The 25,160-nt window shown below is 43.9% G+C and overlaps 1 protein-coding gene across 1 annotated transcript; it reads right to left on the bottom strand.

Annotated features, from left to right (window-relative positions):
* Nucleotides 1-3,404: 3,404 nt before the first annotated feature.
* On the bottom strand, nt 3,405-25,133 carry LOC311122861 (phospholysine phosphohistidine inorganic pyrophosphate phosphatase-like). The gene is made up of 7 exons (XM_084197176.1): nt 24,922-25,133; nt 23,198-23,385; nt 19,853-20,006; nt 19,511-19,574; nt 19,283-19,375; nt 18,817-18,908; nt 3,405-5,259 (listed from the first exon to the last, which is right to left on the bottom strand). Exons 1-7 carry the CDS (start codon nt 25,116-25,118, stop codon nt 5,163-5,165), a joined length of 885 nt encoding a protein of 294 aa, XP_084053302.1. The 5' UTR covers nt 25,119-25,133; the 3' UTR covers nt 3,405-5,162.
* Nucleotides 25,134-25,160: the final 27 nt, after the last annotated feature.

The following is a 25,160-nucleotide window of genomic DNA, read 5'->3' as shown; positions in this document are numbered from 1 at the left end:
GTCGCCAAACCCACTGGCTCCAGGCCATCTATAAATCACTGCTAGGCAAATCCCCGCCTTATCTTAGCTCATTGGTCACCATAGCAGCACCCACCCGTAGTCTGCGCTCCAGCAGGTATATCTCACTGGTCATCCCCAAAGCCAACACCTCCTTTGGCCGCCATTCCTTCCAGTTCTCTGCTGCCAATGACTGGAACGAACTGCAAAAATCTCTGAAGCTGGAGACTCTTATCTCCCTCACTAACTTTAAGCATCAGTTGTCAGAGCACTGGACCTGTACACAGCCATTCTGAAATTAGCCCACCCAACTACCTCATCCCCATATTGTTATTTATTTTGCTCATTTGCACCCCAGTATCTCTATTTGCACATCATCTCTTGCACATCTATCATTCCAATGTTAATACTAATTGTAATTATTTTGCACTATGGCCTATTTATTGCCTTACCTCCATAACTTGCTACATTCGCACACACTGTATATATATTTTCTGTTGTATTTTTTTGACTTTATGTTTTGTTTTACCCCATATGTAACTCTGTGTTGTTGTTTTTAATCGCACTGCTTTGCTTTATCTTGGCCAGGTCGCAGTTGTAAATGAGAACTTGTTCTCAACTGGCTTCTTACCTGGTTAAATAAAGGTGAAATAATAATTTTTAAAAAAGATCAGCACTCCTACGATGTGGATAGGGGCCCTTGGTCTAAAGTAGTGCACTACAAAAGGAATGGGGTACTGCAGACCAAGACAGAATTTCATAACACTTTCTAGCATTTCGTTAAGTTTAATTGCCCAATAAAATGTATGCTATAGTCAACTTAAATGGTGACTTGACCCAGAAGAAGCTCAATAAATTACTTTAAAACAATATTCTCTTGTTCTCCAGGAATCCATTCAGCACAATGAAACCTAGGGGCTTTTATACGGGAATAATGGGTTTTCCTGACCCACTTTAAAACTCCTACAATAGAATACAATTTACATGCGATGAAGAAATGAAAGATTCAACCATTTGTTTCCGTTTCAAAGCACTGTGGAGAGATTAGGAGGTTAGAAAATTAGACATGGCTTTTTCTACTGAAATCAATAAATCACAATTAATTCATTAGAATGAGATGTTATAACGCAGTAAGTAGTCTCCCGAGTGGCGCAGTGGTCTAAGGCGCTGCATCGCAGTGCTAGCTGGGCCACTAGAGATCCTGGTTCGAATCCAGGCTCTGTCGCAGCCGGCCGCGACCGGGAGACCCATGGGGCGGCCCACAAATAATAATAATGTATGCACTCACTAACTGTAAGTCGCTCTGGATAAGAGCGTCTGCTAAATGACTAAAATGTAAGTACATGTTATAGCAGGGGAAAACAGTCTGTGGATTCAGTATAATGTGCACAGAAAGGACTTGGTGTCATAACATTACATTTTAATCATTTTAGCAGATGCTCTTATCCAGAGCCACTTACAGTTAGTGAGTGCATACATGTTTCATACTGCCCCAGCACCGTAACCAAGTGGTCACATATCGTTCGGGGCTCCACATCGCAAGAGGGGAGGTCCGTGGAGTTTTATGAACATCAAGGCAGACACACGGTGAATTTGGATCCTAGAGCTCGTTGGTGTGATGAGGTTCATGTGGCGGATCAGTTAGTCTGCAAACGCAGTAGAAGTGGTACCTACTGCCTTGCATTTACCTACCTATAGGCTGCTATAGCCTACACATTCAGACAGGGAAGAAACCACCATTTACCTCCCTATAGGCTGCTATGGCCTACACATTCAGACAGGGAAGAAACCACCATTTACCTCCCTATAGGCTGCTATAGCCTACACATTCAGACAGGGAAGAAACCACCATTTACCTCCCTATAGGCTGCTATAGCCTACACATTCAGACAGGGAAGAAACCACCATTTACCTCCCTATAGGCTGCTATAGCCTACACATTCAGACAGGGAAGAAACCACCATTTACCTCCCTATAGGCTGCTATGGCCTACACATTCAGACAGGGAAGAAACCACCATTTACCTCCCTATAGGCTGCTATAGCCTACACATTCAGACAGGGAAGAAACCACCATTTACCTCCCTATAGGCTGCTATGGCCTACACATTCAGACAGGGAAGAAACCACCATTTACCTCCCTATAGGCTGCTATGGCCTACACATTCAGACAGGTAAGAAACCACCATTTACCTCCCTATAGGCTGCTATGGCCTACACATTCAGACAGGGAAGAAACCACCATTTACCTCCCTATAGGCTGCTATAGCATACACATTCTATAATTTTCATGGAATTTTTGTGGTAATTAAATATAATTTATTCAGAATTTATCAGAATACATTTTCCAAGAAATATTTTTTACTAGCTTCGTCTATTCTCAAATTGAGAACAGTGAGGGAGAGCCGCTCCACCGCGCCACGGCATCACCACATCCCTAATTATAATGTGGACCGTTCCTCACCCACAGACTCCTCCCACTTCCAATGTTGACCATCTCACCCACAGACTCCTCCCACTTCCAATGTTGACCATCTCACCCACAGACTCCCCCCACTTCCAATGTTGACCATCTCACCCACAGACTCCTCCCACTTCCAATGTTGACCATCTCACCCACAGACTCCTCCCACTTCCAATGTTGACCATCTCACCCACAGACTCCTCCCACTTCCAATGTTGACCATCTCACCCAGACTCCTCCCACTTCCAATGTTGACCATCTCACCCACAGACTCCTCCCACTTCCAATGTTGACCATCTCACCCACAGACTCCTCCCACTTCTAATGTTGACCATCTCACCCACAGACTCCTCCCACTTCCAATGTTGACCATCTCACCCACAGACTCCTCCCACTTCCAATGTTGACCATCTCACCCACAGACTCCTCCCACTTCTAATGTTGACCATCTCACCCACAGACTCCTCCCACTTCCAATGTTGACCATCTCACCCACAGACTCCTCTCACTTCCAATGGCTTGTTGCAGTCTAACAAAGAGAGTTGGGATATGAACTCAGTTACAACTCAGGGCCAAGGCTGTGCGCACACACACACACACACACACACACAACACACACACTAGGGCTTTGAGCACTTAAAAACAGTCTATGACGACAATGGCTCCCACCAAGATGTGGCAGAACAAAAATGACTACAGAGAAGACAAAAGATGTTCAACATCTCCTGGGAGTGTTCTCCTGTTCTAGAACCCTTCAGAATGTGATTAGTCAAAAAGGTTCTGTCAAGGTTCTGTCCTGCACTTTAACTGTGTCACGGTTGTGTGTACGGACGGGTGTGTTATGAGGACGCTAGCTCTAGTAGCAGATATAGATTCTCTACACACCAGTCCAAGACACAGCGGCATCTACATGACTACATTACCAGAGGCAGTGAGCCAACGGAGTCCATCAGGAATTTTTATTGTTACAACGTCAACGTCCTGACCTCTACTCTGAATGTTATAAATGCTACATTGTTTCATTATTAGCATAGCAATGAGAAAATCAACATCCATAGTCATTACGGTAATGCGGTCCCAGTGTGTACACGGAGACCCCTCAGAGCTAGGGTTGCTGACTGATTGATACTCTAGAGCAGTTGACTGTGTAAAACAGAGCTATAGGATGGATTCCATTATACTCTACACTGACTGACTGTCTGTCCTCATCGTGTAAAGAGGCCAGACAACTGGCTTTAGGCACCTTCAGGTAAACATGAGGTTATTAACTTACCTAACTAGTTACCCTCTGACCATGAGGTTATTAACTTACCTAACTAGTTACCCTCTGACCACGAGGTTATTAACTTACCTAACTAGTTACCCTCTGACCACGAGGTTATTAACTTACCTAACTAGCTACCCTCTGACCACGAGGTTATTAACTTACCTAACTAGTTACACTCTGACCACGAGGTTATTAACTTACCTAACTAGCTACCCTCTGACCACAAGGTTATTAACTTACCTAACTAGCTACCCTCTGACCACAAGGTTATTAACTTACCTAACTAGTTACCCTCTGACCACGAGGTTATTAACTTACCTAACTAGCTACCCTCTGACCACAAGGTTATTAACTTACCTAACTAGCTACCCTCTGACCACAAGGTTATTAACTTACCTAACTAGCTACCCTCTGACCACGAGGTTATTAACTTACCTAACTAGCTACCCTCTGACCACGAGGTTATTAACTTACCTAACTAGTTACCCTCTGACCACGAGGTTATTAACTTACCTAACTAGCTACCCTCTGACCACAAGGTTATTAACTTACCTAACTAGCTACCCTCTGACCACAAGGTTATTAACTTACCTAACTAGCTACCCTCTGACCACGAGGTTATTAACTTACCTAACTAGCTACCCTCTGACCACAAGGTTATTAACTTACCTAACTAGCTACCCTCTGACCACGAGGTTATTAACTTACCTAACTAGTTACCCTCTGACCACGAGGTTATTAACTTACCTAACTAGCTACCCTCTGACCACAAGGTTATTAACTTACCTAACTAGCTACCCTCTGACCCAGTATCATCCTGCCTCTCTAAACTGCATAGCTCTCTTGCTCTAGCAAAGACAGGCTACTTGAACTGTTTCTACAGTACCTTCTCTTGCTCTATCTCTTCTAAGAAAGTGTTCTTCTATCTCCTCCATCTTGGCTCCAACATGGCTCTATCTCTTATAAGACTGTTCCTCTATCTCCTCCATCTTGGCTCCAACATGTCTCTATCTCTTATAAGACTGTTCTTCTATCTCCTCCATCTTGGCTCTATCTCTTATAAGACTGTTCTTCTATCTCCTCCATCTTGGCTCCAACATGGCTCTATCTCTTATAAGACTGTTCTTCTATCTCCTCCATCTTGGCTCCAACATGGCTCTATCTCTTATAAGACTGTTCTTCTATCTCCTCCATCTTGGCTCCATCTCTTATAAGACTGTTCTTCTATCTCCTCCATCTTGGCTCCAACATGGCTCTATCTCCTCCATCTTGGCTCCAACATGGCTCTATCTCTTATAAGACTGTTCTTCTATCTCCTCCATGGCTCTCTATGTTAGTGGGTTACTCCCTGTTGTCAGGTCGTACTAGTAGTAGTCAGTGATTGTGTGTGTATGGTGTATTGTGGTGGTGAGGGTGGTTCTTCCTGGTCCTCTCCTCACTGGCCCCGGAGCTTCAGGATGGTATCCACAGCCTCCGCCAGGTTGTCCACATAGCCATCAGCTGTCACTGTGGGGTGCTTCTCATCACTGGGTCTGCAGAGAGAGAGAGAGAGAGAGAGAGAGAGTGAGCGAGCAAGAGAGAGAGAGAGAGAGAGAGAGAGAGAGAGAGAGAGAGTGAGCGAGCGAGCGAGAAAGTGAGAGAGAGAGAGAGAGAGAGTGAGTGAGCGAGAGAGAGAGAGAGCGAGAGAGCGAGAGAGAGAGAGCGAGAGAGCGAGAGAGAGAGAGAGAGAGTGAGCGAGCGAGCGAGAAAGTGAGAGAGAGAGAGAGAGTGAGCGAGCGAGAGAGAGAGAGAGAGCGAGAGAGCGAGAGAGAGAGAGAGAGAGAGAGCGAGAGAGCGAGGTGCTGAATGCAGTGGGGTGCAGCGGTGAATATTGAGGAGGATGGCCTTGTGTTGTCCTGTGTGTCAGTGGGCGGTCTGCACTGTGAGATGGGAGGGTTATGTGAGCTGGCCAGCTAATGGCCGGCAGGGTGTTATGTGTGTGTATCTGTGTGTGTGTACAGGGTCTTATGTTTGTGTGTGTGTGTGTGTGTGTGTATCTGTGTTGTTTGTGTGTGTACAGGGTCTTATGTTTGTGTGTGTGTGTGTGTGTATCTGTGTTATGTGTGTGTGTGTACAGGGTGTTATGTGTGTGTGTACAGGGTGTTATGTGTGTGTGTACAGGGTGTTATGTGTGTGTGTACAGGGTGTTATGTGTGTGTGTACAGGGTGTTATGTGTGTGTGTACAGGGTGTTATGTGTGTGTGTGTACAGGGTGTTATGTGTGTGTGTGTACAGGGTGTTATGTGTGTGTGTACAGGGTGTTATGTGTGTGTGTACAGGGTGTTATGTGTGTGTGTACAGGGTGTTATGTGTGTGTGTACAGGGTGTTATGTGTGTGTGTACAGGGTGTTATGTGTGTGTACAGGGTGTTATGTGTGTGTGTACAGGGTGTTATGTGTGTGTACAGGGTGTTATGTGTGTGTGTGTACAGGGTGTTATGTGTGTGTGTGTACAGGGTGTTATGTGTGTGTGTACAGGGATGTTATGTGTGTGTGTACAGGGTGTTATGTGTGTGTGTACAGGGTGTTATGTGTGTGTGTGTACAGGGTGTTATGTGTGTGTACAGGGTGTTATGTGTGTGTGTACAGGGATGTTATGTGTGTGTGTACAGGGTGTTATGTGTGTGTGTGTACAGGGTGTTATGTGTGTGTGTACAGGGTGTTATGTGTGTGTGTACAGGGTGTTATGTGTGTGTACAGGGTGTTATGTGTGTGTACAGGGATGTTATGTCTCCTGTGGTTGGATTACTGCCTCAGTCCCTCACCCATCCACCCAGTAGTGGCCTGATGGAGTCCACACACGCTGACACTAAGATACACACACACTGCTAGAAAAGGCTATTGTGTTACCAGCAGTGGTGATGAGGGGACAATTACATCTTCTGTCTCTTCCTGTCCTCCAGTCACCTCTTCTAAAATCTGCCCTGGCCTTCTCTCCCCTAGTTATGCGTGCGTGCGTCCGTCCATCTGTCTGCCTGTCTGCCTGTTCATTCAGCCTTTGTCATCTGCTCTGCCATGAATAATGTAGGGTAGCCAGGTCAATGTGAGCAGGCAGTATTCAGGACAGAGCAGATAGTGGTAATGCTGAGGTAATGGGCTGGCTGGGCCTGGGGATAGGACTGGGCCTGGGGATAGGACTGGGCCTGGGGATAGGACTGGGCCTGGGGATAGGACTGGGGTTGGGGATAGGACTGGGGGTAGGACTGGGGGTAGGACTGGGACTGGGGGTAGGACTGGGACTGGGGATAGGACTGGGGATAGGACTGGGGGTAGGACTGGGACTGGGGATAGGACTGGGCCTGGGGATAGGACTGGGCCTGGGGATAGGACTGGGCCTGGGGATAGGACTGGGCCTGGGGATAGGACTGGGCCTGGGGATAGGACTGGGCCTGGGGATAGGACTGGGCCTGGGGATAGGACTGGGCCTGGGGATAGGACTGGGCCTGGGGATAGGACTGGGACTGGGGATAGGACTGGGCCTGGGGTTGGGGCGGGGGATAGGACTGGGACTGGGGATAGGACTGGGACTGGGGATAGGACTGGGGATAGGACTAGGGATAGGACTGGGCCTGGGGATAGGACTGGGCCTGGGGATAGGACTGGGACTGGGGTTGGGGCTGGACCTAGGGCTCAGCAAGGTCCTGCATGTCAATGCTGTATCAATACATGTTAACAGGTCCAGGTCCAGAACCCAGGCCATAGCCCTCCCTGTCCTTTCAAACCACACAGAAAGCATAGCTCCAGACATGACGCTTGGCATTCAGGCCAAAGTGTTCAATCTTGGTTTCATCAGACCAGAGAATCTTGTTTCTCATGGTCTGAGAGTCCTTTAGGTGACTTTTGGCAAACTCCAAGCAGGCTGTCATGTGCCTTTTACTGAGGAGTGGCTTCCGTCTGGCCACTCTACCACAAAGGCCTGATTGGTGGAGTGCTGCAGAGATGGTTGTTCTTCTGGAAGGTTTTCCCCATCTCCACAGAAGAACTCTGGAGCTCTATCAGAGTGACCATCGGGTTCTTGGTCACCTCCCTGACCAAGGCCTTTCTCCCCCGATTGCTCAGTTTGCCCGGGCAGTCTTGGTGGTTCCAAACTTCTTCCATTTAAGAATGATGGAGGCCACTGTGTTCTTGGGGACCTGCAATGCTGCAGACATTTCTTGGTACCCTTCTCCAGATCTGTGCCTCTACACAATGATGTCTCGGAGCTCTGCGGACAATTCCTTCGACCTCATGGCTTAGTACTGCCAACTGTGGGACCTTATATAGACAGGTGTGTGCCTTTCCAAATCATGTCCAATCAATTGAATTTATCACAGGTGGACTCCAATCAAGTTGTAGAAACATCTCAAGGATGATGATCAATGGAAACAGGATGCACCTGAGCTCAATTTCGAGTCTCATAGCAAAGGGTCTGAATACTTATGTAAATAAGATTTGTTTTATAAATTTCCAAGATTTTCTAAAAACCTGTTTTTGCTTTGTCATTATGGGGTATTGTGTGTAGATCGATGAGGATTTATTTTGTATTTTTTTTGGCTGTTGTATTTTAACCCCCTTTTTCTCACCAATTTTCGATCTTGTCTCATCGCTGAAACTCCCCAACGGGCTCAGGAGGCGAAGGTCGAGTCATGCGTCCTCCGAAACATAACCCGGAAGCCAACCGCACCAATGTGTCGGAGGAAACACTGTTCAATTGACGACGAGGTCAGCCTGCAGGCGCCCGGCCCCCCCACAAGTTGTTGCTAGAGCACGATGAGCCAAGTATAGTGCCCCTGACCAAACCCTCCCCTAACCCGGACAACGCTGGGCAAATTGTGCGCCGCCCTATGGGACTCCCGATCACGGCCGGTTGTGATACAGCCCGGGATCGAACCCGGGTCTGTGGTGACGCCTCTAGCGCTGCGATGCAGTGCCTTAGACCGCTGCGCCACTCGGGAGGCCCCTATTTTAATTAATTTAGTCAATTTCAGAATAAGGCTGTAACGTAACAAAATGTGGAAAAAGGGAAGGGGTCTGAATACTTTCCAAATGCACTGTACAAGGCAGCAGTGCCCAACTTCGCCAGGACCCTAAAAGACATCGCCCTCAACCGCAGCGCCAACACCTCACACAGGAGCAACAGATCAACAGACACCCCACCCAGACCAGCGATACACTCTCCCAGACCTGCAGGACCAGATTCTCAGCAGGCTCTGCTCACAATTACTGGCCTGAGGCCAAACCACACGACTAACAACATTGGACACTTTATGGAACACAAAGCCTTCACTATTTCATCCTGGAATATCCAATGCCTGAGGTCATCTGCCTTCGGCCTAAAGAGCAGGAACCTGGACTTCACCAAAGAAATCAGAAATAAAGACATTGTCATCCTACAAGAAACATGGTATAGAAGAGACGGACCCACTGGTTGCCCTCTAGGTTACAGAGAGCTGGTAGTCCCATCCACCAAACTACCAGGTGTGAAACAGGGGGTATGGTTATTTGGTATAGAGCAGACCTAACTCACTCTATTAAATTAATCAAAACAGGCTAGAAATTCAAAAGGAAATTATATCAACAGAGAAATATGTCCTCCTGTGTGCTACCTATATCCCCCCACTAGAATCCCCATACTTTAACGATGACAGCTTCTCCATCCTAGAGGGGGAAATCAATCATTTCCAGGCCCAGGGACATGTACTAGTCTGTGGCGACCTAAATGCCAGAACTGGACAAGAACCTGACACCCTCAGCACACAGGGGGACAAACACATACCTGGAGGTGACAGCATTCCCTCCCCCATATGCCCCCCTAGGCACAACCACGACAACATAACCAACAAAAACGAGTCACGACTCCTGCAGCTCTGTCGCACGCTGGGTCTGTACATAGTCAATGGTAGGCTTCGAGGGGACTCCTACGGTAGGTACACCTCATCTCGTCAGTAGTACTGTAGACTACTTCATCACTGACCCCAACCCAGAGTCTCTCAGAGCGTTCACAGTCAGCCCACTGACACCCCTATCAGACCACAGCAAAATCACAGTCTACTTGAACAGAGCAATACTCAATCATGAGGCATCAAAACCAAAGGAACTGAATAAAATTAAGAAATGCTATAGATGGAAGGAAAGTAGTGTCGAAACCTACCAAAAAACAATTAGGCAACAACAAATTCAATCCCTTTTAGACAACTTCCTGGACAAAACGTTCCATTGTAATAGTGAAGGTGTAAACTTGGCAGTAGAAAACCTAAACTGTATATTTGACCTCTCAGCTTCCCTATCAAATCTAAGAAAACTGAAGAAAAGTAACAACAATGACAACTGGTTTGATGAAGAAAGAAAAAACCTAAGAAAGAAATTGAGAAACCTATCCAACCAGAAACATAGAGACCCAGAAAACCTGAGCCTACGCCTTCACTATGGTGAATCACTAAAACAATACAGAAATAAACTACGGAAAAAGAAGGAACAGCATGTCAGAAATCAGCTCAATGTAATTGAAGAATCCATAGACTCTAACCACTTCTGGGAAAATTGAAACACACTAAACAAACAACACAAGTTAACTATCCAAAACGGAGATGTATGGGTAAACCACTTCTCCAATCTTTTTGGCCCTATAACAAAGAACAAACAGCAAAAACATATACATGATCAAATGCAAATCTTAGAATCAACTATTAAAGACTACCAGGACCCACTGGATTCTCCAATTACATTGAATGGACTACAGGACAAAATACAAACCCTTCAACCCAAAAAGGCCTGTGGTGGTGATGGTATCCTCAATGAAATGATAAAATATACAGACCACAAATTCCATTTGGCTATACTTAAACTCTTTAGCATCATCCTTAGCTCTGACATCTTCACCAACCAAGGACTGATCACCCCAATCCACAAAAGTGGAGACAAATTTGACCCCAATAACTACCGTGGGATATGCGTCAACAGCAACCTTGGGAAAATCTTCTGCATTACCATTAACAGCAGACTCTTACATTTCCTCAGTGAAAACATTGTACTGAGCAAATGTCAAATTGGCTTTTTACCAAATTACCGTACGACAGACCACGTATTCACCCTGCACACCCTAATTGACAAACAAACAAACCAAAACAAAGGCAAAGTCTTCTCATGCTTTGTTGACTTCAAAAAAGCTTTTGACTCAATTTGGCATGAGGGTCTGCTATACAAATTGATGGAAAGTGGTGTTGGAGGAAAAACATACAACATTATAAAATCCATGTACACAAACAACAAGTGTGTGATGAAAATTGGCAAAAAACACACACATTTCTTTCCACAGGGCCGGGGGGTGAGACAGGGATGCAGCTTAAGCCCCACCCTCTTCAACATATATATCAACAAATTGGCGAGGGCACTAGAACAGTCTGCAGCACTCGGCCTCACCCTACTAGAATCTGAAGTCAAATGTCTACTGTTTGCTGATGATCTGGTGCTTCTGTCCCCAACCAAGGAGGGCCTACAGCAGCACCTAGATCTTCTGCACAGATTCTGTCAGACCTGGGCCCTGACAGTAAATCTCAGTAAGACAAAAATAATGGTGTTCCAAAAAAGGTCCAGTTGCCAGGACCACAAATACAAATTCCATCTAGACACGGTTGCCCTAGAGCACACAAAAAACTATACATACCTCTGCCTAAACATCAGCACCACTGGTAACTTCCACAAAGCTGTGAACGATTTGAGAGACAAGGCAAGAAGGGCCTTTTACGCCATCAAAAGGAACTAAAATTCGACATACCAATTAGGATCTGGCAAAAAATACTTGAATCAGTTATAGAACCCATTGCCCTTCATAGTTGTGAGGTCTGGGGTCCGCTCACCAACCAAAAATTCACAAAATGGGACAAAACCAGATTTAGACTGCATGCAGAATTCTGCTAAAATATTGTAAAACACCAAATAATGCATGCAGAGCAGAATTAGGCCGATACCCGCTAATTATCAAAATCCAGAAAAGAGCCGTTAAATTCTCCAACCACCTAAAAGGAAGCGATTCCCAAACCTTCCATAACAAAGCCATCACCTACAGAGAGATGAACCTGGAGATGAATATACTAACTACTGTGATATGTGGTTGTCTCACCTAACTATCTGAAGATGAATATACTAACTACTGGGATATGTGGTTGTCTCACCTAACTATCTGAAGATTAATATACTAACTACTGGGATATGTGGTTGTCTCACCTAACTATCTGAAGATTAATATACTAAACTACTGGGATATGTGGTTGTCTCACCTAACTATCTGAAGATTAATATACTAACTACTGGGATATGTGGTTGTCTCACCTAACTATCTGAAGATTAATATACTAACTACTGGGATATGTGGTTGTCTCAGCTAACTATCTGAAGATTAATATACTAACTACTGGGATATGTGGTTGTCTCACCTAACTATCTGAAGATTAATATACTAACTACTGGGATATGTGGTTGTCTCACCTAACTATCTGAAGATGAATATACTAACTACTGGGATATGTGGTTGTCTCACCTAACTATCTGAAGATGAATATACTAACTACTGGGATATGTGGTTGTCTCAGCTAACTATCTGAAGATTAATATACTAACTACTGGGATATGTGGTTGTCTCACCTAACTATCTGAAGATGAATATACTAACTACTGGGATATGTGGTTGTCTCACCTAACTATCTGAAGATTAATATACTAAACTACTGGGATATGTGGTTGTCTCACCTAACTATCTGAAGATTAATATACTAACTACTGGGATATGTGGTTGTCTCAGCTAACTATCTGAAGATTAATATACTAACTACTGGGATATGTGGTTGTCTCACCTAACTATCTGAAGATGAATATACTAACTACTGGGATATGTGGTTGTCTCACCTAACTATCTGAAGATTAATATACTAACTACTGGGATATGTGGTTGTCAAAATGTAAGCAAGTCCATACAGCTGCTATGATTCAATATGCTGCTACATAGCTGAAAAGGCTATTCCAGGCGATGGTAGAACAGAGTTCACAGGAGGCTGATACAGAGTTCATCAGATCAGATTGTTCCCATGCTATTTTATTTGATCAACATCAGCAGTCAGATCTCAGAGCTATTTTGATTTCCCAGTGCAAACCTGTTGTACATTATCTCTCTCTCTCTCTCTCGCTCTCTCATATTTTACCATCCTGCACCTCCATGTTCAGTACATCAGGATATTACATTAGAGGGGTGTAGTCGGCAGGTAGCTTAGTGGGTAAGAGCGTTGTGCCAGTAACCGAAAGGTCGCTGGTTCTAATCCCCGAGCCGACTAGGTGAAAAATCTGTCGATGTGCCCTTGAGCAAGGCACTTAACCCTAATTGCTCCTGTAAATCGCTCTGGATAAGAGCGTCTGCTAAATGACTAAAATGTAGTCACGGTCTACAGCTATTGTATTAGGAAATGTTGTTGCATTACACAAGCTACATATTCTTTGCATAACCCAAAATGTTTCAGTATTGCAGAACCTAAGTATTAAGAATGAAACATATATTATTGGCACCTTTCTGGGAAATGACTTATTTGTCAGGTAAATAGATCTTTATCTCAGAGCAACAAAGGGCTTCTCAAACTCTAACACAGTTCTGTATGTGGTGTGTGTGTGTGTGTGTGTGTGTGTGTGTGTGTGTGTGTGTGTGTGTGTGTGTGTGTGATAGATTGGGAGTTCTGTGTGTGTGTGTGTATGTGTGTGTGTGTGTGTGTGTGTGTGTAGGGCCATTTGTATGCGTATTAAATTGCAGAACTATTTGGAGCCTTCCGTTTGGGAGATTTACCTGGAGGCGATGGTTCCATGGAAAGCTTACTGTCTAGATGATGGGACCAGCGCCCATAGCCACACTGAGCCGAACACACACCACGGGAAAACACAGCGCTCAGATATGACAGGTCAAATGAAGAATTGGTTGCAAGAACCACGGCCTATTATGAAGATGCAGCCATGTAGTAGTTGGGGTTACCCTTGGATACCAAACATTCCATCCACACAACAAAGTGTCCTCCGCCAACAAGAAAAACATTTATCATCACCAGGAGAAAGACAAAGCATGTGGTTTTTTTCTTCCCATTCATAAATCTAGGACCATAAACATGACCTTAATTAAACTAAACGGCTTTGGTAATAATAATTCCATAACCCCCAAAAGGAGGACGAGGAGAAGGTCATAAACAGGTCATTAATATCACATCTGGCTGGAGATATAATTAGTACCTTTCATGTCCCTCTGTGTTCTCCCCCAGTAGGGTACAATACAGGCATTTGAAGCAGACAGCCACATCGGAAGGCCTGGTAACAGATTTAGGGTGTTACAAGCAGCCACATCGGAAGGCATGGTAACAGATTTAGGGTGTTACAAGCAGCCATATCGGAAGGCCTGGTAACAGATTTAGGGTGTTACAAGCAGCCACATCGGAAGGCCTGGTGGGGAACTACACAGGAGGCCTGAGACAGAGCACTGAGAGAGCAGCGCCTAGTTGACTTGGGCTGGTCCCAGATGGCAGCCTATCCCCTACACAGTGCACTATAAGTACTAGGGTGACATTTGGGACACCTCCTTGGAGACAGCCAGCTGTGTTTTCCCACATCTCGCTGTGGTTTATGGCTGCTCCCTGCTCCCCACAGAGTTTACGGGTCATGCAAGGCTAAATCTCACGTCTCACACTCACAATGAAAAGTAGCAGACAGTGTTTGTGTGAGGCTGAACAGCCACCTGGCCATCAGTTACGTGATGCCACACACACACACACCATCGGCCCCCTTTGGCTCAGATCAGTGCCAATCTGTCACCGTGTGTGTGTGTGTGTGAATCTGCAAGCATGTGTGTATGTGTGTGTGAAAATGTGTGTGTATGTATGTATGTATGTATCTGTGTGAATCTGTGAGCGTATGTGTGTGTGTGTGTGAGTTTGTGTCTGTATGTATGTATATGAATCTGTGTGTGTGTGTGTGTGTGTGTGTGTGTGTGTGTGTATGTATCTGTGTGAATCTGTGTGTGTGTGTGTGTATGTGTGTATATGAATCTCTGTGTGTGTGTATGTGTGTATATGAATCTGTGTGTGTGTGTGTGTGTATATATGAATCTGTGTGTGTGTGTGTGTGTGTGTGTATCTGTGTGAATCTGTGTGTGTGTGTGTGTATATGAATCTGTGTGTGTGTGTGTGTGTATATGAATCTGTGTATGTGTGTATATGAATCTGTGTGTGTGTGTGTGTGTATATGAATCTGTGTGTGTGTATATGTGTGTATATGAATCTCTGTGTGTGTGTATGTGTGTATATGAATCTGTGTGTGTGTGTGTGTGTATATGAATCTCTGTGTGTGTGTGTGTGTGTATATGAATCTGTGTGTGTGTGTGTGTGTGTGTGTATATGAATCTGTGTGTGTGTGTGTGTGTATGTGTATATGAATCTGTGTGTGTGTGTGTGTGTATATGAATCTCTGTGTGTGTGTGTGTGTGTGTGTATATGAATCTGTGTGTGTGTGTGTGTGTGTATATGAATCTGTGTGTGTGTGTGTGTGTATGAAACACCCAGTCAGAGCTGTGTTTAACATGCTCAACTTAAACACACAAGATACTATTACTAATACAGCTAATACTATTACTATTACTAATACAGCTAATACTATTACTAATACAGCTAATACTATTACTAATACAGCTAATACTATTACTAATACAGCTAATACTATTACTAATACAGCTAATATTATTACTAATACAGCTAATACTATTACTAATACAGCTAATACTATTACTATTACTAATACAGCTAATACTATTACTAATACAGCTAATACTATTAATAATACTAATACAGCTAATACTATTACTAATACAGCTAATACTATTACTATTACTAATACAGCTAATACTATTACTAATACAGCTAATACTATTACTAATACAGCTAATACTATTACTAATACAGCTAATACTATTACTAATACTAATACAGCTAATACTATTACTAATACAGCTAATACTATTACTAATACAGCTAATACTATTACTATTACTAATACAGCTAATACTATTACTAATACAGCTAATACTATTACTAATACAGCTAATACTATTACTAATACAGCTAATACTATTACTAATACTAATACAGCTAATATTATTACTAATACAGCTAATACTATTACTAATACAGCTATTACTATTACTATTACTAATACAGCTAATACTATTACTAATACAGCTAATACTATTAATAATACTAATACAGCTAATACTATTACTAATACAGCTAATACTATTACTATTACTAATACAGCTAATACTATTACTAATACAGCTAATACTATTACTAATACAGCTAATACTATTACTAATACTAATACAGCTAATACTATTACTAATACAGATAATACTATTACTAATACTAATATAGCTAATACTATTACTAATACAGCTAATACTATTACTAATACAGCTAATACTATTACTAATACAGCTAATACTATTACTAATACTAATACAGCTAATACTATTACTAATACTAATACAGCTATTACTATTACAGCTAATACTATTACTAATACAGCTAATACTATTACTAATACAGCTAATACTATTACTAATACAGCTAATACTATTACTAATACAGCTATTACTAATACTGCTAATACTATTACTAATACAGCTAATACTAATACAGCTAATACTATTACTAATACTAATACAGCTATTACTATTACAGCTAATACTATAACTATTACAGCTAATACTATTACTAATACAGCTAATACTATTACTAATACAGCTATTTCTAATACAGCTAATACTAATACAGCTAATACTATTACTAATACTAATACAGCTATTACTATTACAGCTAATCCTATTACTATTACAGCTAATACTATTACTAATACAGCTAATACTATTACTAATACAGCTAATACTATTACTATTGCAGCTAATACTATTACTAATACAGCTAATACTATTACTAATACAGCTAATACTATTACTAATACAGCTATTACTAATACAGCTAATACTATTACTAATATAGCTAATACTAATACAGCTAATACTATTACTAATACAGCTAATACTAATACAGCTAATACTATTACTAATACAGCTAATAGGCTACTAGCTATTACTGCTCCCACAAGGGGACTATTAGACCAAGTTAAAACCCAGTGGAGATGGTGAACCCAGTGGGACTCTTAGACCAACTAACCCAGTGGAGATGGTGAACCCAGTGGGACTCTTAGACCAACTAACCCAGTGGAGATGGTGAACCCAGTGGGACTATTAGACCTAGTTAACCCAGTGGAGATGGTGAACCCAGTGGGACTCTTAGACCTAGTTAACCCAGTGGAGATGGTGAACCCAGTGGGACTATTAGACCAACTAACCCAGTGGAGATGGTGAACCCAGTGGGACTCTTAGACCTAGTTAACCCAGTGGAGATGGTGAACCCAGTGGGACTATTAGACCTAGTTAACCCAGTGGAGATGGTGAACCCAGTGGGACTCTTAGACCAACTAACCCAGTGGAGATGGTGAACCCAGTGGGACTCTTAGACCAACTAATCCAGTGGAGATGGTGAACCCAGTGGGACTATTAGACCTAGTTAACCCAGTGGAGATGGTGAACCCAGTGGGACTCTTAGACCAACTAATCCAGTGGAGATGGTGAACCCAGTGGGACTATTAGACCTAGCTAACCCAGTGGAGATAGTGAACCCAGTGGGACTATTAGACCTAGTTAACCCAGTGGAGATGGTGAACCCAGTGGGACTATTAGACCTAGTTAACCCAGTGGAGATGGTGAACCCAGTGGGACTATTAGACCTAGTTAACCCAGTGGAGATGGTGAACCCAGTGGGACTATTAGACCTAGTTAACCCAGTGGAGATGGTGAACCCAGTGGGACTATTAGACCTAGTTAACCCAGTGGAGATAGTGAACCCAGTGGAACTATTAGACCAAGTTAACCCAGTGGAGATGGTGAACCCAGTGGGACTATTAGACCAACTAACCCAGTGGAGATGGTGAACCCAGTGGGACTATTAGACCAACTAATCCAGTGGAGATGGTGAACCCAGTGGGACTATTAGACCTAGCTAACCCAGTGGAGATAGTGAACCCAGTGGGACTATTAGACCAACTAATCCAGTGGAGATGGTGAACCCAGTGGGACTCTTAGACCTAGTTAACCCAGTGGAGATGGTGAACCCAGTGGGACTCTCAGACCTAGCTAACCCAATGGAGATAGTGAACCCAGTGGGACTCTCAGACCAACTAACCCAGAGGAGATGGTGAACTATGTGATGCTTGGCATTCAGGCCGAATAGTTCAATTTTGGTTTCATCAGACCAGACAATCTTGTTTCTCATAGTCTGAGAGACTTTAGATGCCTTTTGGCCTTTTGACCTTTTACTGAGGAGTGGCTTCCGTCTGGCCACTCTACCATAAAGGCCTGATTGGTGGAGTGCTGCAGAGATGGTTGTCCTTATGGAAGCATCTCCCATCTCGACAGAGGAACTCTGGAGCTCTGTCAGAGTGACCATTGGGTTCTTGGTCACCTCCCTGACCAAGGCCCTTCTCCCCCGATTGCTCAGTTTGGCCGGGCGGCCAGCTCTAGGAAGAGTCTTGGTGGTTCCAAACTTCTTTGATTTAAGAATGATGGAGGCCACTGTGTTCTTGAGGACCTTCAATGCTGCAGAAATGTTTTGGTACCCTTCCCCAGATCTGTGATTCGACACAATCCTGTCTCGGAGCTCTACAGACAATTCCTTAGAAGTTAGCTCAATGGTGAATCTCCATTGAAAATAGTTTTTTGAGTCCTTAGACTTAATCTGTATCCAGGAAAATGCCCCTAAACATTGAGGTAAAATAGGTGGTCTCCACATGTAGGCCTGTAGTAAAAGTGACAGCTTTGTGCAGTTATTGTGGTGTTAGACCGCCCTCTTGTGGTCGTTGATGGGGTGGGTGGTTTCTGCCTGCATGAATTTCAGTTATGTGAAGCCAAACATACAGATGTCAACATACACAAACACCTACCTGTATTTTCCTGTCCTCACTTGGACACCCTTCATTCCACAGTGTTGGGCCCCGCCCACATCATTCACCAGATCATCACCAATCATCAGAGTCTGACAGACAGACAGACAGACAGACAGACAGACAGACAGACAGACAGACACAGACAAAGAGGATGGCTCAGAATGGTTGAGAGAATCATCATTCCAGGTGAAGCTGGTTGAGAGAATGCCAAGAGTGTGCAAAGCTGTCATCAAGACAAAGGGTGGCTATTTGAAGAATCAAATATAAAATACATTCTGATGTGTTTAACACTTTTTTTTTGGTTACTACATGATTCCATATGTGTTATTTCATAGTTTTGATGTCTTCACTACTATTCTACAATGTAGAAAATAGTAAAAATAAAGAAAAACCCTTGAATGAGTAGGTGTTCTAAAACTTTTGACTGGTACTGTACGTGCTTGGCTTTAAAGAAAAAACCTACCTGGTGTGACTGAATCCCCATGTCATCTAGCACTTTCTGAAAGAACATGGGGTCAGGCTTCCCAATGACCTCAGCTTCTATATCACAGGCATACTGAGGAGTGAAACACGAAGACAGATCAACAAACAACAGAGATGACTACAAGTTCCCACAAAGGTCTGGGGGGGCGATATCAAAGTGCTTTGACTTCCAACTCTCCTACTCTGTGTGTAACATAATAGCACTCACCTCCAGCGCCTTCATGTAAACCCCAACATCCAGTTTCAAGCCGTCATCCTCTTTGTAGTACTTCCTATAAGATCACACAGTGGACCACGGGGTTCAAGTAAAGCTGCAGGAATATCTTTCTGAATAAATCAGGCCTTTATTACTGGGTTATTACTGCATGATGATAGCATTATTATCAGAGAGAGAGACAGAGACAGAGAGACAGAGACAGAGACAGAGACAGAGACAGAGAGAGAGAGAGAGAGAGAGAGAGAGAGAGAGAGAGAGAGAGAGAGAGAGAGAGAGAGAGAGAGAGAGAGAGAGAGAGAGAGAGAGAGAGAGAGAGAGAGAATGCGCGCCTACCCTCTGCCCAGAGAGAACAGCACTGGTTTCTCCAGCCCCATGAGAACTCTGAAGGCATCGTTGAGGTTCTGGTAGGAGAACTTCTCTGCTGCATCTCCTATGACAACACAGTTTGGGTTGGCCTTCTCAACACTGTCAAACTCAGGGACAACACCTACAACGAACCAAACAAAACACAGTATGCACTATCACTTTGCATAGAAAATATTAAGACAAAATTCTAAAAACGTTATTGTCCATTAAAGTAACACAAAACGGAAGATGGTCTTGGGCGCTCTGGCTTACATTAAAAGGATAAAAACAGACATAAAAACACAGACATCGAGTCAAGTTGAGCATCTTCTTTAGGATTGTCACTACAGAGGACGAAACTGATTTATTCAGTCCATTCTTCCATGCGAGCCGCAACTTTAGTCTCCAATAGGGTTGAATATTTTCCCGGTATTTTACTAAATGTTCAATCCCGAGAGTAAATCCCTTTTCTCCGGGGTAACCCGGTATTTCCAACCGGAAGTGTCTTTCAAAATAATTATGAAGTATATACATAAAGCCTATGTCTGGATTTGAATTGAAAATTCAAGCATGATGCTACCTGAGCTATACATTAAATGTACAATTAAAAGATAAGGTGACCCCCCCGAAAGCCAGATGGAGATGGGTTAATTAAAGGCACAGTCTGTCTTTATATTACTGTAGGAATAGACCATGCTGCAGCAAATGGCCTACCTGTCACAAGAAACAAAGTGACCATGATGAGATGATGGGTCTACATGCATTGTTACCATGATGAGATGATAGGTCTACATGCATTGTTACCATGGTGAGATGATAGGTCTACATGCATTGTTACCATGATGAGATGATGGGTCTACATGCATTGTTACCATGATGAGATGATGGGTCTACATGCATTGTTACCATGGTGAGATGATAGGTCTACATGCATTGTTACCATGATGAGATGATAGGTCTACATGCATTGTTACCATGGTGAGATGATAGGTCTACATGCATTGTTACCATGATGAGGTGATAGGTCTACATGCATTGTTACCATGATGAGATGATAGGTCTACATGCATTGTTACCATGATGAGATGATAGGTCTACATGCATTGTTACCATGGTGAGATGATAGGTCTACATGCATTGTTACCATGGTGAGATGATAGGTCTACATGCATTGTTACCATGATGAGATGATAGGTCTACATGCATTGTTACCATGATGAGATGATAGGTCTACATGCATTGTTACCATGGTGAGATGATAGGTCTACATGCATTGTTACCATGGTGAGATGATAGGTCTACATGCATTGTTACCATGATGAGATGATAGGTCTACATGCATTGTTACCATGGTGAGATGATAGGTCTACATGCATTGTGAACTGCTCTCCATACTGAGATGGGCTGTCTGTCCCCACCCTGAGTGTTGATGATTCATCATGCAGAGGCCATAGAGAAGACAGATTTAGACATTGTATATCATTTAACAGGTCCATTGTCACACCTTGCTGTTCATATAAATAATTTATTATAATTGACCGGTTTCTCGCAGTTATTCATCCCGGGAAAAGGGAGTGGTGTTGGGCGGTAAATCCCGGTAAACCGGGTTCCCACCATTCAACCCTAGTCTCCGACCAGACGGCAGCATATGGAAGGATGCAACCCTAGTCTCCGACCAGACGGCAGCATATGGAAGGATGCAACCCTAGTCTCCGACCAGACGGCAGCATATGGAAGGATGCAACCCTAGTCTCCGACCAGACGGCAGCATATGGAAGGATGCAACCCTAGTCTCCGACCAGACGGCAGCATATGGAAGGATGCAACTCTAGTCTCCGACCAGACGGCAGCACATGGAAGGATGCAACCCTAGTCTCCGACCAGACGGCAGCATATGGAAGGATGCAACCCTAGTCTCCGACCAGACGGCAGCATATGGAAGGATGCATTCCTAGTCTCCGACCAGACGGCAGCATATGGAAGGATGCAACCCTAGTCTCCGACCAGACGGCAGCATATGGAAGGATGCAACCCTAGTCTCCGACCAGACGGCAGCATATGGAAGGATGCAACCCTAGTCTCCGACCAGACGGCAGCATATGGAAGGATGCAGCCCTAGTCTCCGACCAGACGGCAGCATATGGAAGGATGCAACCCTAGTCTCCGACCAGACGGCAGCATATGGAAGGATGCAACCCTAGTCTCCGACCAGACGGCAGCATATGGAAGGATGCAACCCTAGTCTCCGACCAGACGGCAGCATATGGAAGGATGCAACCCTAGTCTCCGACCAGACGGCAGCATATGGAAGGATGCAACCCTAGTCTCCGACCAGACGGCAGCATATGGAAGGATGCAACCCTAGTCTCCGACCAGACGGCAGCATATGGAAGGATGCAACCCTAGTCTCCGACCAGACGGCAGCATATGGAAGGATGCAGTTGGTGGATGTGACCATTTGTATGTGCATTTATTTGCCAAGGCAGCAGCTACTCTTCCTGGGGTTTATTATGGATCCCCATTAGTTCCTGCCAAGGCAGCAGCTACTCTTCCTGGGGTTTATTATGGATCCCCATTAGTTCCTGCCAAGGCAGCAGCTACTCTTCCTGGGGTTTATTATGGATCCCCATTAGTTCCTGTCAAGGCAGCAGCTACTCTTCCTGGGGTTTATTATGGATCCCCATTAGTTCCTGTCAAGGCAGCAGCTACTCTTCCTGGGGTTTATTATGGATCCCCATTAGTTCCTGCCAAGGCAGCAGCTACTCTTCCTGGGGTTTATTATGGATCCCCATTAGTTCCTGCCAAGGCAGCAGCTACTCTTCCTGGGGTTTATTATGGATCCCCATTAGTTCCTGCCAAGGCAGCAGCTACTCTTCCTGGGGTCCAACAACATGAAAGCAGTTATACCAGACCTGGGCTGCTTTCCTTGTGAGGTTCTGTGTGTAAAGTTCTTGTGAGGTTCTGTGTGTAAAGTTCTTGTGAGGTTCTGTGTGTAAAGTTCTTGTGAGGTTCTGTGTGTAAAGTTCTTGTGAGGTTCTGTGTGTAAAGTTCTTGTGAGGTTCTGTGTGTAAAGCTCTTGGAGTTGTGGCTGTTTGCTGCCGACTAGATCTGTCCTGACTACGTGTGCCAGTTTACTCCTGTTCCTGACTGAGGGGTTCCCATACCGATAGCCTTCACAAAGTCACACAAGGAGGTAGAATCATGAAGAACAAATGACAGGGTTACTTTGAGCCAGGCTGGGTAAGAGTAGGTGTGTGTGTATGGAACGTGCGAGCTGTGGAAAGATTTCCTCTTTAAAGTACAATAAACCTAATTAACATGATTAATCAATACCATCATAGACCAGCAGGTGAGGTCGTAGACCCCTCTCCTTCAGGACAGCCACGGCAGCCGGGGCTGGGGAGAACACCTCAGATACAGAGATATCAAAGCCCATCCTCTGCAGCTTGGCAACAAACTCCTCCCGTGTGGCCTGGGTCTCGTTGGTACAGAAACGCAGCTGCAGGTCCGACGCCTTTAGCCTTTATGGGAAACGTATTGACATAATCATTTTTACATTCAGCAGACGTTCTTATCCAGAGCGACTTACAGTAAGTGCATTCATGTTAAATTAGCTATGTGAGACCACCACATCCCAGTCATAGTCAGCACATGTTCCTCAGAGTAGTTATCAGCAAAGTCAGTGCTTGTAAGAAAAGACTAGTCGAGTGTAAATTCATTCTTTTTTTTTTGCGCTATGAGATTTAATCAAGATATTTTGATAACCTCATTAATCTCATTAACCAGACACTTCCTTATATGCGCTAGGCAAAGTTAGCCAAGGTGACGAGCTTTGATTACCAGTGGGTTCTAGTTCTTTCTTCCTTTTTATCAAGGATACTTTTTTTCTCCTGCTGGTAGTATGTCCAGGTGTGGGAGTTTACTTTTCTAATAGGTTTGACATTACAACCTTGGTAGACTGCAGAACAGATGCTTTTCTAATAGGTTTGACATTACAACCTTGGTAGACTGCAGAACAGATACTTTTCTAATAGGTTTGACATTATAACCTTGGTAGACTGCAGAACAGATGCTTTTCTAATAGGTTTGACATTACAACCTTGGTAGACTGCAGAACAGATGCTTTTCTAATAGGTTTGACATTATAACCTTGGTAGACTGCAGAACAGATGCTTTTCTAATAGGTTTGACATTATAACCTTGGTAGACTGCAGAACAGATGCAGTGAAACCACATTCTCTAGAGATGACTTCATTCTGAACCAAAAACAACCCCAGTAGAGAAATAAATACAAATCCAATCATTAGGCTGCAATGAATCTCTACATGTGTAGTCCGAAAGGACATTCAACTGATCTGCACCATTACACATTGCATTTATTTGCATTTTATTGGATTGTAGAAATAATGTATTCAGTGCTGCAGTGAGTGACAGCTCTGAAGCAATCGTGCCACTCCCCCCTTATCATGTTTGACATTAGGTTACACAGCAGACTGACAACAAAACCAGACTCACCAGAGACTACCCATTCGAAGGTTAACAACATTCAGAACTTAAACTTTACACATGTAATAGAAGTGTACTATAGCTGTCGTAGCGCTGTTAAAAGAGTTTCCTATTTCTGCAGTGTATCATGTGTTCTGCTGCTACATTTCAATATGAATGAATCTAAAAGGCTAATCGTCGCACCCCGTCGTTCCGATGTATAAACCTCATCTTCTCACTTCTCCTACCTACGGAGCCTGGAATTGGATAACCACCTCCTTCACCACTGTCATATAAAACGCCGCACGTCTAAAGACTTCGGATGCAATCTTTCCAACTGGTGTCGGCCATGCCGAAAAAAAGAGTGAAAGCTCAGATTTGGCAAGGAACAGGTGTGCTCGATCCCAGAACCAGAACAACCACACGGACGCTTCACTGCTGGCTGCCGATCGGCCCTAGATTTGCCCGTTCAATATGTTTCCACCCGGACCCACCGTCCACGAAACAGCGTCCGTCCTCAGAATGCCACCGGGCATAGGTCGACGTCTACATAGTAGTCTACCTAGCCTTACCTTTTCACTGCTTCTACGGAGCCTGGAATTGGAGAGCCGCCGTCTTCCCCAGCATCATATAACACGCCGCACATGTCTAAAATCACACCTTTCAGACTTTTGACGGAGTCTTCCCAGTGGGTAGCTGCCATGGCGAAAAAGTGACACAGAGAAACAACTGCTGCTTCGTTCTTCTTCTTCTTCTTCTTCGTCCTCATTTTATGGATTTGGTTGCATCCAACTTTTAGGTGCATACACCG

Source organism: Coregonus lavaretus (genome assembly GCF_964263955.1).
Source record: "Coregonus lavaretus genome assembly, contig: HAP1_SCAFFOLD_301, whole genome shotgun sequence".
NCBI classification, from domain to species: Eukaryota; Metazoa; Chordata; class Actinopteri; order Salmoniformes; family Salmonidae; genus Coregonus; species Coregonus lavaretus.
The sequence above is the reverse complement of the archived record's forward strand: the minus strand, read 5'-3'. Positions and strand labels throughout refer to the sequence as shown.